This window comes from Sinocyclocheilus anshuiensis, unplaced genomic scaffold (assembly GCF_001515605.1).
Source record: "Sinocyclocheilus anshuiensis isolate Anshui unplaced genomic scaffold, SAMN03320099.WGS_v1.1 scaffold603, whole genome shotgun sequence".
Classification (NCBI taxonomy): Eukaryota; Metazoa; Chordata; class Actinopteri; order Cypriniformes; family Cyprinidae; genus Sinocyclocheilus; species Sinocyclocheilus anshuiensis.
Genome location: NW_015551055.1, coordinates 504,098 through 516,930, shown reverse-complemented (window position 1 = coordinate 516,930; position 12,833 = coordinate 504,098). Strand labels below are relative to the sequence as shown.

Below are 12,833 nucleotides of genomic sequence, written 5' to 3'. Positions count from 1 at the left end.
AAGTTAAGAGTCAGCCACACCTACCTAAAACGCCTCGTTCTAACACGCCCCCACATATCTACGTCACGTTGTGGGAAGATTTGCATAACACCGCCCAAATGTTCACGCAAAGGAAGAAGGCGTAACTTTATTGTTGCTGCTGCCGCCATGTCGTGGAGACGCTTGAAGTATTCGGCCAATCACAACGCACTGGATAGCTGGCCAATCAGAGTACACCTCACTTTTCAGAACGATGAGCTTTGTAAAAATCAACGCGTTTCAGAAAGGCGGGGCATAGAGGAGAAACAATAATGTACAGTATGTGGAAAATGTGTTTTTTGAACCTTAAACTGCATAAACACATTGCATTACACCAAATACACATAATAATGTTCTTTTTAGGAACGTCATATGACCCCTTTAAGCAAATGTTATGCACCACTGCAAAAAAAAAAAAAAAACCTAGATGAAGTAGCCGACCTTACTAATCAACATTTTAGTTGATATACCTTTAGATTAAACCATACCTTCGAGTTACTATTCTTTGCGGTTAGCTGTCTTCTGTGGCTAAAGTTTCAGAGTTAGCAGTGCTTATTCAATAAGTGCTGAGAGCGAGTGTCTGCACAGACAGAGAAATGCATTACACAGCTCAAAATGAGACAGGCCAAGTGTTTGGCCAGTCAGATACATAGAGAAAGACAGAAAGGGCAAGACTGAGTGAAAGCGAGGGCTGCGGAGGGAAAGAATGACCTCGGAGAACAGCACAGAAGACAGACACTGGCATGGTACTCTGCAGTGAATGACTCAGGGGACGCAGTAATCCCTGTAAATTTCCACTGTACAGTTAGGCTCTCTCATTTCAACACTCTCTATATCTTTCACTCTTAAACCTTTATGTACTACATCTGTAATATCATGGTACTTTGATATATTCCACAATACTAAATCGTTTCCATATTCCAAGGAATTTAAATCTGTAAAATCGAATATCATATGGAGAACTCTTTGTTTAAACATGTCTTGAGAACACAAGAGATCAAATGGTTATCCGGTCTGTGAACAAACTGTATATTGGGGGTTCCTGCTCAGTCTCTGGGACTGAACTTTGACCCCCAACAAGTTATGAGCCCAAGTTATGAGTTAACAAGCACACATGCAGACAAAGAGTCGATTGTGATGTCTGTTAATGTATGTCTGTATATCACATGCACTGATGCTTGGACTTGTTGCATTTACAGAACACAAAAGCCCTGAATACAGTGCACTAAGGAAGGGATAGTAATTGACAAAATGACTGGAGCCTTTGTCTGCTGAAGACGTCAATAAAATATACTCTTTCCAAATCCCACCATTACAATTGAATAGCCTGGGTGGAGCTATGGATACGTCACATTATATCCACAGGTGATGAGAGGTGTGCTTTTAGGCCTCAAATTTTTTCAATAACATGAACCAATAAAGATTTGACAGCCTTTATATTATGTGTTATGTATATTATAAGTTATGTGTACGTGCATTACCTTAAACCCTCTACTGAAAGTCCATTCTGCCAAAACTTTGACGCTTCAGGAAGTTCATAAACACATCATAAAAGTAATCAATATGAATCAAGCATGTCAAGCAAGTGTTTGAGCTTCCGTTGACCATATTTGACGAGCTCTATATTTTTTGCATTGATCAATTATGTGCATAAACACCTGTTGATCATATCAAGCAACTGTTTGGTTCATATGGATTTCTTTTTCAATTTATTGATGAACTTTAAGCATCAAAGTTTATGATAATATAGTGAGTTTGGGTGCGTAGGAAGTGACCATTCATCTTGCTGAACTGGCTCGACGCCAGAGCAGTTCTGAACAGACAGGATAACTAGCGAGATGGGGATCTGACGTGACTCACATACGCATGAACACTTCAGTACAGTTACTGTCCACTTCTGCAACCAGGCCTAACAACCAAGTGGAAGAGAATCTCTGTTATCTTAGGTTACAACACGTGCAGTCATAAAAATGCACTTGACTCACTCAGGGGAACTAAACGACAGCTTTACCTAAATGAATGTTGTGCAGTTTTAATACAAGTAATCTGTGCAATGTGTGGGAAAGCATTCCAGCTAAACAATTCTCCTCTTCCATTCCGCTTGCTTAACTGAACACTAAAAGGCCACGTAAGACATGACGTCTGAGAAAACAGCAAAATGACATTCAGGCAGAGTATAGATTAAATGAAAGACAAATTTCAGACTGGTAGTTTCCAATTAGGCATCCAAAGAGTTTCTTTCTAGCCATGTGACTGTTGTTTATCTGTAACAGAATAATCCAGGGATGCAGTCCTTTTAGACAACAGCTGCTGCTTGTGACGCTCCAGTCAGAAATAGGTGTGGTGAGAAATTTGATATGGTTTCTATTATATTTGATCCAAACAGATCTTTGCTTAATAAAAACTCAAGGAAAAGAAAAGGGAACTCAAGGGGGGAAAAAATTGCATACCACACTACTGGCTCTAGTATTATGTAATTAAATCAGCAATCAGACCGCAAGTTAGAACAATGCTGACAACACATGCTTTAGGATACTGTGTGCATTAATAGAGACCCATGTTTTATCATCTGAAAGACCTCTTTAATATCACAATTGTATTACCAGATAGATTAAATGAAGTGTCTAGTTTTTCTGGTGAAAAACAACATTACCCATGATTCTGCAAAGAAATATCCGCCAATCAGAGAATCAAAACAAGCAAATCACACCAAAAGGACTCTTTAGCACCTTCCCAAAGCACTCCGAATGACGTGATAGTCAGTCTCCCTGCTCTCAAACTACTTTATTTGTAACACAATCAACATCTTTAAATCAGCAGTATTGTATGTACACTGCCGTTCAAAAGTTTGAGATCAGTAAGATTTGTAATGTTTTTTTTTTTTTTTTAAGTCTCTTCTGCTCATCAAGGCTGCATTTATTTGATCAGAAATACGGGGGGAAAAACAGTAATATTGTGAAATATTATTGCAATTTAAAATAATGGTTTTCTATTTTAATAGACTTTAAAATATAATTTATTCCTGTGATGCAAATTTGAATTTTCATCAGCATCATTACTCCAGTCTTCAGTGTCATATGATCCTTCAGAAATCATTCTTAAATGCTGATTTATTATCAATATTGGAAATAGTTTTGCATCACAGCTTTGCATCACAGATATAAATTACATTTTAAAGGTATCATATGATGCTCCTAAAAAGAACATTATTTGGTGTATTTGGTGTAATGAAATGTGTTTATGCAGTTTAAGGTTCAAAAAACACATTTCCATATTTTCCACATACTGTACATTATTGTTGCTCCTCTATGCCCCGCCTTTCTGAAACGCGTCGATTTTTACAAAGCTCATCGGTCTGAAAAAGCGAGGTGTGCTGTGATTGGCCAGCTATCCAGAGTGATTGGCCGAATACCTCAAGCTTGTGACGGAAATGTTACGCCCCTACCACATTGTGATGATGCCCTGTCCAGCCGGAGCGATGATTCAAAAACATGAAAACCCATTATAAACGAGGCATTCGTTGCATCCAGTGGGGACATAATTATGGATTATAATGACTTGTACTGTCTTTTTACGTGTTGCATCGCGCCGCGTAAACATAAAACCATGTCTGCATTTGTGATCGGAGAAATGACAAACAACAAGCCCTACTCTACACTGCCCAAAAAAACTCTTCAAAAATTAAAAATATAAAAACTCTTTAAATATAAAAAAAGAGTCAGAACAGCCGGCATTCACACACGGCGGCCTTGAGTGAGCAGAGGCCGGGGGATAAAGTGAGGAACGGCCGGCGGGCTGAGTGAGCAGAGGCGGCAGATTCGACGAAGGAGCGTCCGTAGGGCTTGCGGCAACCACATATGACGATCCCGGGCTGGACTCCGTTTCGTCCACGGTGAAAGCCGATCCGGCGATCCACAATGCAAAGTTGTAGCATTTCCTCAGCAACGAGCACGGATCAGCTCCAGGCATGACGAAGCAGATATCGTCCTCTTTTGGAAGACCAAACAAAGCTTTCACAACGAATCACAGCGCCTTCACGACATGGCGGCGGCGGCAACAACAATACTACAGCGAGAATAAAATTTACGCCTTCTTTCTTTGCGTGAACATTTGGGCGGCGTTATGCAAATCTTCCCACATAGTGATGTAGACATGTGGGGGCGTGTTAGAACGAGCCGTTTTAGGTAGGCGTGGTTGACTCTTAACTTTTATAAAGAATATCTCTTTGGATTTGAGACTTTAGTCTTTGCAACTTTACAGATCTTCTTTATGCACCAAGAGCTTGTAACACTCCAAAGAGAAAGGAAAAATTTAAATAGCATAATATGACCCCTTTAAAGTATATTAAAATGGAAAACCATTATTTTAAATTACTTCTTTAAATCACATTAAAAATCTTACTGATCCCAAACTTTTGAACAGCAGTGTAACTGTCTTTTTTAATTCATCTTTTTCAAATATCATTTTTAAGCCATTAAGTACACAGCCTTGCACCCCGGGGTGCCGTAACGGTGGGAAAGGTTAGGACGATTCCAAGGGCTCAGATCAGAAAGGGGGCCGATCGTGAGATTTCTAGTACTGGCCGATTTAAATTCAAGTTTGAAATGCAGCGATTCACCTAGTAGAGGACTGGTTTGAGTCTTTGACACTCAAGCTGCATTCACACTATCAGTGACACGTAGTGACAAAGCGTCACATTCCCATTCATTTTAATAGAGAGCTGGCAATTTCCGGCGACACAAGCAACAGGGGCTGTTGGTGACAGGATGTAGGTGTCCAGAGTGTTATGAGTAACATCCATAAATATCATTCTTAAATGTTACACTGTAAAAATTATTCAGGGGACCTGTTGCCACAAATTAAATAAAGGTTGCACGTTAAAAATTCTTAATTCATATTTTAATTAAACCTTTTAAGTTGCCAACATTATTTTGATGAGTTATGTTGACAATTTTGATTATTACATCAACTTAATATAATGTATAATGCAAACTAAAATTTCTGCGTTGCTTCAATTTCTTCAAAAATTAAGTTGTAGTAACTCAAATTGTCTTGTTAACTTTGGAAATTGGGCAGTGGATTTCTAGATCCCAGCATGCTTTGCGTAGGATTGGATAAGGAGAGTAAATGTTGAAATTAAGTGTTATTTTGTGTGCGTGTGTTTTAGTGGAGGAAAAGACCCGTTAGTGTTTAATGCTGTAACGTTTGACATTTGTAAGAGTTTCTGTAATGTTGAAGTTTTTATGGTTACCATTGTGCTGAAAAGCAGACCACAATAAGGTAAACACTACATTGACACTACAGACAAAGATTTTTCTATAATGCCAGAGTGCAATTAACATCTTACTAAATAAGTTACATTGATCATGTGCTATTGCAGCTGTGGATTTGAACTAAAAATTGGTTCCAGGCTTACAAATCCTTTTTTTTTTTTGAGTAATCAACTTAGAAATGTGTTTGTGTTACAAATTATTAGGTTGCTCTAACTCAATGTAAACATCTTACTAAATAAGTTACATTGATCATGTGCTATTGCAGCTGTGGATTTGAACTAAAAATTGGTTCCAGGCTTACAAATCCTTTTTTTTTTTGAGTAATCAACTTAGAAATGTGTTTGTGTTACAAATTATTAGGTTGCTCTAACTCAATGTAGTTTGTTGGTTGAACAATTTCATTAGAAGTTGTCATAACTCAAAATTGAAGCAAATTGTTGCATTATTTTATTTTTTTTATTTAAATTTTATTTATTTTAGCTTCACAGTTTTTTAAAAATCTATGGAAAATAAATTAAAGAAAAAAAAACAACTTTGGGAACCAAGGCCAGTGGTTGGTCACTGCTGCGCTCCATAGTGAAGAAAATAATGGAGTGACTCTGTTCCAGTGCAGCTTTCAGTTTGTGTAGCTTGGTGAAAAAAAGTTTGATGTTTTGGCTTCTTTTGGAACCAATTTCATTGGCAAAGAAAAAATATATGTACTAACTGGACAAATGCAAGTTACTCCATATTAACAATATCAAGACTTGCTTGTGTGATGCTATGTGTATATAATTCTCATCTATGTCAATTCATATTCCTTTAAACGAATTTTAGGAGTTGACACTTAAATTAAACATAATTAAGAACTCAATCAAGTCTCCTGTGAAATTAGCAACCTGAGCAATGCGATTTCTTAGTTGTAACAAAGCAGTGTTGTGAGCTTTATGACTGATGAAAGTTCCAGAGGAATGGTAAAGTTTTGGCAGTGACAAATTTTGTGTTTTGCAAATTTTGCTGCTTCAGTATTTGTAGATTATTTTTCCACATGACTATGGTATACTGAAAAACAATGATAAGCATATCATAAGTAAGTATATCACAATGATAAGCATATCATAAGTTGTAAAGGCTTTTATTAGCAAAAACATATGAGTCAATATTTACAGTGTTGACCCTTGTTCTTCATAACCTCTGCAATACGCTTCTGGGCCAAATCATGACTGGTGGCGATCCATTCTTGCCTTATTAGTTCTCAGTGTTGATCACAATTTGTGGGGTTCTGCTTGTCCACTCGCCTTTTGCTCACCTTTTCTTTTCCAAACAATCAATTTTCCAGAGGTCCCAAACAGTCAGAAGGGAACTCCATCAGAGAAAATAACTTTGCACTCCAATCCTTGTACTTCCTGCAGAATCTCAGTCTGTCCTTGATGTTTTTCTTGGAGAGAAGTGGCTTCTTTACTGCTCTTCTTGACACCAGGCCGTTGTCTAAAAGTCTTGGCCTCACTGCGTGTGTGCAGATGCTCTCACACCAACCTGCTGCCATTCCTGAGCAAGCTCTGCACTGGTGGTGACACGATTCCGTAGCTGACTCCTCAGGAGGAGACGGTCCTGGCGCTTGCTGGACACTCTGGGACGTCCTGAAGACTTCTTCACTGCAGTTGAACCGCTCTCCTTGAAGTTCTTGATGATCTGGTAAATAGTTCTTTCAGGTGCAATACGCTTTGTAGCAATTTTCTTGCATGTGACGCCATTTTAATGCAAAGCGATGATGGCTGCAAGTGTTTCTTTGGAGGTAACCATTTCTAACAAAAGCACAATGATTGGAAGTGCTTCTTCCCTCCTTTTATAGCAATCAGTCTACTCTTACAATCTAATTAGTATGGTAGTGATTTCACCTGACTAGTACTCATTCACACTTTCCACACGTGCTGCTGATATTAGTCAATTAATGTTAGCTGGTCATTTTGTGTCAGGATTTTAAAAAAAATGTGAAATTTGTTGTTGTTTGTTTGTTTTTTGTGAAAAGTTATTTTTTTTGGCCAATTAAGCTTTTAGCAATTATTTTAAATGCATCTGATCACTCTACAGAATAATCTAGAAACAATGTGAATGAAAACCCCAACAGTTTAAGCTGCAAACTTTGCAAAACACAACATTTATGTCACTGCCAAAACTTTTGGCCACGACTGTAGGATTCAACGCTTCTGTTCGCACGACCATGGACTAACAAATTCCCAAATATCGATCCGATATACGGCAGCATCAGCGCGTGCTGGGTCCCAGGTCATCTACCAATAACTTTATGACTGACAGCCGCACCTTGCACAAAAGCCCCGCCGCATTCACCCTAGTGCGCCACAAACATACTGATATAATACAGGCGAGTATGAATGAGTGTTTCTCATTTTGCCGGACAAGGTCTTCATCAATCGATCTGCCCTTGCGCATGTTTTAATAAGCGGGTATGTACTTACGTGGCGTGGTGCTGGGTGTTAAGGAGGCTGGCATCGCCCCACTCATGTTACCCGCGATCGTCGTCAACGTATGAACTCGGACACGGACTGTAGTGTCCAGAGACTCGTGAGCTTTGAGCTGCGCTTACATTCACAGCTACTGTTTCCTCATTCTTATCACTGCTGTGAGGAACATCCCACTCTTAAAGTTGTAACCCCGTAACGTTACCTCATAGCGATGCATCACACGGTCAAGTGCGACTCGGATTCAAAAGCAGAAAAATCCCCAGGACAAAAAGCGTTTGTAAAGTTTTTACGTGTACAAACAAAATTGTCCTGTATGTGCATATGGGAGAATGGTGTCAGTTTGCGTAGTGTATCTCCAGTCCTGCAAGGGGGCAGCACGCATCTACACATGTACAAGCAGCAAGAAACAGAGGAAGAGGGAACCCGGAAAAAAAGTCTAAACATAAACAACAGCAGCTTCTTAGCAGTCACGCAGCAAAATAGCGTACAGAAGCAAGTTGATAGAGTATGTTGTGATTTTGTGGCAAATACTGTATTCACAAACAAACGTTTTCAAAGCGTATTTTAACATGTAACTTATTTTTGCTGGAAATGGAAATCACTGCCAGAATCTTTAATGCTACTGAAAAAAAAACCCTATTAAATTGTATTGAGAAATTCTTTACATTATAGCCCTTCAATACAATCCAAAATATTATCATCTTGAGTTTGTTTTTGGGGAAAGGGAAGACAATGTCCCTTTTCTTTCTTTTCAGAATATGTAATTTAGTGTTAATATTTAAAATAATCTGTACTTACTAACGATTTTTTTTTAAATAGGTGATAGGAGATCATTGCTAGGTATGTTCACTGTTCTACTGATCATTGCTTTTTTAATTAAAAGTAGTTTATGTTTGTAATGATGCTCGCTGTGTTCTGATTACCTCTTTCCGAAAGTGTTAAATGAAAACACACAAAATGTATTAATAAAATTAAAATAGACAAAACTTTCTGCAAAATAAATAAATCTTCATATATTTTACACTAGATATGTCTCACTTCTGTGTACTTTTTATAAGCCTTAAATGGGTAAGAAAGACTAATTTCAAACATGAGATTAACAGTTTGACCACACGATCCATCATCTCAAATGTTTCTCACCTTCACTTAGGCAACTAATACTAGTCAAAACCTGGAGCTTCAACAACCTTTCTGATTTCACACAATGTTTTCACATTAAACAAGAGTGGCACAGTTTTATCTACAATGACTGTGCTTTAAAACACTTTATTTCTTTAAAAACACACACCTATAAAATATCTTTCACGTATAACATCAAAATGTAACACTTAAAAGTCCACTTTTTTCTTTACCTCTAAATAGATGGTTAGTATTTATTTAGCCGTCTTAATTTGACATGGAGCGGGACCTAATGAGGGTTGCCATGTTGAGATCACATGACCAGCAAAATAATACTTGTTTTATTTCAGTAACCCGACAGCACTTATCTGATTGCACCTTTAAACTACCCATGATACAATTTTTAAAAGGAATTTTCACTAGATGAAACATAACACTGTTGTTAGGTTTATTAAGTCACACCCAACTGTTCTTCCAGATCCAAAAATTCAAGCATTTAAACCTGTGTTAGTTTTATTATCACGCACCTCATGATGTTCACGTGTGACTCAGCTAATTTAGCACACACTAGTGTGGCTCTGAGGACACGTGTCTGTAATGGCAGAGCTCCTTGCACTCAGTGTCAAATCAGCTCTGTGGCAGCTCCAGGTGAATTGAAATCATGGCTGCAGAGAATTTGTGTTCAGCTTTCATTGAAAAAAAAAAAAAAAAAAGGGCACAGAGACACATTTCATCCATACATTTCAATCCATCGTTTCTTCTCAAGTATCTCTTTAATCTTCACCTTTTCCTCCAGTTTTGCTCAGCTATAAAAAAAAAAAAGAAAGAAAACAAGAAATATGTAAACAGATTATAAGCTTGCACTACCCTTCAAAGGTTTGTGGTTTTTAAGAGTTTCTGAAAAAAGTCTCTTATGCTCAACAAGGCTGCATTTGTTTGATCAAAAATACAATATAAGTAATATTGAGAAAAATTATTACATTTAAAACAACTGTTTTCTATTGTAATTGTTTAATGTAATGTATTCCAATTTAATGCATGCATGCTTAATAAAAGTATTAATTTCTTTAAAAAAAAAAAAAAAACTGACAAAAAAACTTTGTAGTAGCAGTGTTCATTTGTGACGCTGTCGTACAATGGTTTACAGTTTTTAAAAACTATAAACAGTGTTTATAGTCTAGTACAGGGTTCCTCAAATCTTGCCCTGGAGGGCCAATGCGCTGCAGAGTTTAGCTCCAACCCTGATCAAACTCACCTACCTGTGATTTTCTAATGATCCTGAAGACACTGATTAGCATGCTCAGGTGTGTTTGATTAGGGTTAGAGCTAAACTCTGCAGGAAAGTGGATCTCGTGGGCCAGATTTAAGGATCCCTGGTCTAGTATGTCACTGATATGATTACATGAAGATTTCATTCAAAATAGAGGCCCCAAAATATTTGAATACTCTAGTCATACATAATTCATATGCCATTACAACAGAATATCAAATCAAGCAGCATCTGCAAATATATACGATGCAAGACATTTTCTGAAATTTTTTTTAATTACTTAAAACCAATTCTCCCAAGTTGATTTGCAGTGGATGTATGACATCAGTCCGCATGAAGTTCACACAGGTGCCCTATAGCGGAGTAACCACAGGTGGACTTCATCAGATGAACTATGCCCAAACACTTGTGTCTATTGTCCATCTGTCTATTATTTTCTTATCTAAAAAAAACACGCATGTCAAATTTCTGGAAAATGCTTGTGTTGTTTTCTTTCAAATGAACACCATTTGGTTTGATTCTTTTTTAATCTAATGTCACAACAATTTTGCATAAATTGACCTTAGAGAGCAAATACTTCTTGGAGCCACTGTATATTATATCTTGTAAATACATGTATATTTTATACACATAAATTGCTTACATGCTGTTTGTTGGACAGAAAAGGTGGTAATGTATGGACGAGATCCCCATGCAAAAGAGAAAAAAGACAGACATTATAAAACAAGTCCCTGAAAATTTCAGAATGTGCACTCATTACATGTAAAATGGCATTTACAGTAAATCTTTTCAATTTAGCTTACCTTGATAACATCTACCCAGTCCCAACCTCTTGGCAGTTCACCCTTATTATCTGTTCATTGCAAAGAGCAGTTTCACATCAGTGTGCATTCAAACAACAAAGCCAATTTTTTTTTTGCCAACGATACTAACCCGTTCTTCCAATCAGTTTCCTCTTCTGTGCTTTGGTTAGTTGCTCTTTCTTCTCCTTCTTCTTCCTAACAGAGGTGGAATTATTCATGACATCGCTGTTGGATATCAGGGTCTGAGAAACAATAGAGTCGTTACATTATTTACAGGAGTGACAAAGTCATTCTAAACAATCTGAATGCAGAAAAGCGGTTTCCATAGCTACAAGAGACCTTCACCAGTTACAAATATGCTGCTGTATTCTTTGAGGTGAAGTGACTGTATAAACATATAAAGTCAAATAAATCAGAAAGCAGTAGTCCAGAGATTTCACAATATATTCAGACAGTCCAACACTTCAAGAATACAGACCACAGCGGATGTCACAGGCTGATGGTTTTCCATGAGTGTTTCCTGGTTCTCTTTGGCCCACTCAAAGAGCGTGTACATCATGGCAGTACCCAGGTTGGCCTCTACCTGTTCACTCAATTTGGAAAGAATGTACTGCTTTGTCTCCAGGGATCTAAAAATAGATGCTTGATTTTTTTAATCCTGTTAAACCTAATGACATACAGTGTTCTATATAAATCTAATACGATTGACAACTATTCAAAAGTTTGGGGTCAGTACTTTTTTAAATTTAGACCCATTATATTTACAAATGGCCACTCCCACTATTACGGGAAAAATAAGGTGGATAACGATTGTGTATATTAAAAATATAACATTCCTACTGCTAAAAATCCAACACATCTAGGTCAAGGACAATCTATGAACTTAGGTTAGAACATTTCAGCCAAGAAAGCCACAATTAAAAGCCAACAATTATACAGAGAACAACTTGCATTCTGTTGTTGAAAAAAGCATCTAATGATATGTGCGGGGCAGTTTCAGGATAGTTCTCTGGCCATGACACTTCTAGCAGGAAGGATTTGGAGTCCTCAAGATCTCCTATCTACAAATAAACGAAGGAAAAGACACCGTTCTGACACAAACCATGGCATTACCACAAACCTTTGGAGATGTTTCATCTGAATACTACAATATATAATGTGTAATGTAAATAGTCCCAGTATCTGTATGCCTTAAATAAAACATCTCTGTAAGCCAAAGTGAACAGTATTTGGTGTTTTTATTACGTTTGTCACTCCACTGAAGTATTTGTGTTGAGAAGCAGTTCTTACCCTGAACTGAAAGGAAACAGGGCCGAGCTCTTTAAAGCAGTCATCTCCTTCATAGATAGAGCGCAGAGCCTCCAACTCCATCTGCACATAAACACTTCAGATTATCACAACACTACCATGGTATTACCATGTTTTGGACATATACCGTGGTATATTTCAAGTATATTTAAAAATTCAATGGTTGCATCACTGTACCATGATACAACCACTGTAATTTTTGTATAGTGTTAATTATCACATTTCAGAACCAAACGTGGGTATAAACATGAAGTTCATTAAGTATGTGATTAGGTTAGAATACACAGTGACAGCCTTCATAAAACCTCCACACTGTATTTAAACGGCCATCTTTAGTTCATGTGTGTTAGCTTTAGCTGTATCTCTCTCACCTCCTGGTCTTCATTGGCTGTCATGTTTTTCGCCAATCCAACACTTTAAACCAGTCATAAACAGCGCTGCTGTACCAGCGGACTGTAGCCAAAATAGCGTTTAAACACTTAATAATATCAACATGCTTTAAGAATTCCCAAGCCTAACTCTGCTGTGCTTTTAGAGTCACCAGTCCATACAACACAGTAGAATGTCGTCTTACAGGAAA

General features: G+C 37.6%; 2 protein-coding genes across 2 annotated transcripts in view; both read right to left on the bottom strand.

Moving 5' to 3' along the window:
• The window catches only part of LOC107661959 (RELT-like protein 1), a 19,659-nt gene extending 11,489 nt beyond the window's left edge, over positions 1-8,170 (bottom strand). Inside the window, exon 1 of the mRNA XM_016451783.1 lies at positions 7,748-8,170. Within this exon, the coding sequence (XP_016307269.1) occupies positions 7,748-7,793 (46 nt within the window). The 5' untranslated portion in view covers positions 7,794-8,170. The remainder of the gene's footprint in view (positions 1-7,747) is intronic.
• Positions 8,171-8,997: 827 nt separating this feature from the next.
• On the bottom strand, positions 8,998-12,833 carry LOC107661961 (RWD domain-containing protein 4-like). Its single transcript, XM_016451786.1, has 8 exons — positions 12,625-12,833; positions 12,236-12,316; positions 11,897-12,006; positions 11,424-11,574; positions 11,076-11,187; positions 10,946-10,995; positions 10,786-10,788; positions 8,998-9,678 (listed from the first exon to the last, which is right to left on the bottom strand). The coding sequence occupies exons 1-8, from the start codon at positions 12,646-12,648 to the stop codon at positions 9,646-9,648; spliced, it is 564 nt and encodes a 187-aa protein (XP_016307272.1). The 5' UTR covers positions 12,649-12,833; the 3' UTR covers positions 8,998-9,645.

Coding starts and splice junctions, on each gene's coding strand:
- LOC107661961 (XM_016451786.1), bottom strand. CDS start 12,648: ATGACAGCCAATGAAGACCAGGAG. Junction 12,007..12,235: donor CTGTTTCCTTTCAGTTCAGG/GTAAGAACTGCT, acceptor GTTTATTTGTAG/ATAGGAGATCTTGAGGACTC. Junction 11,188..11,423: donor AGCCTGTGACATCCGCTGTG/GTCTGTATTCTT, acceptor ATTGTTTCTCAG/ACCCTGATATCCAACAGCGA.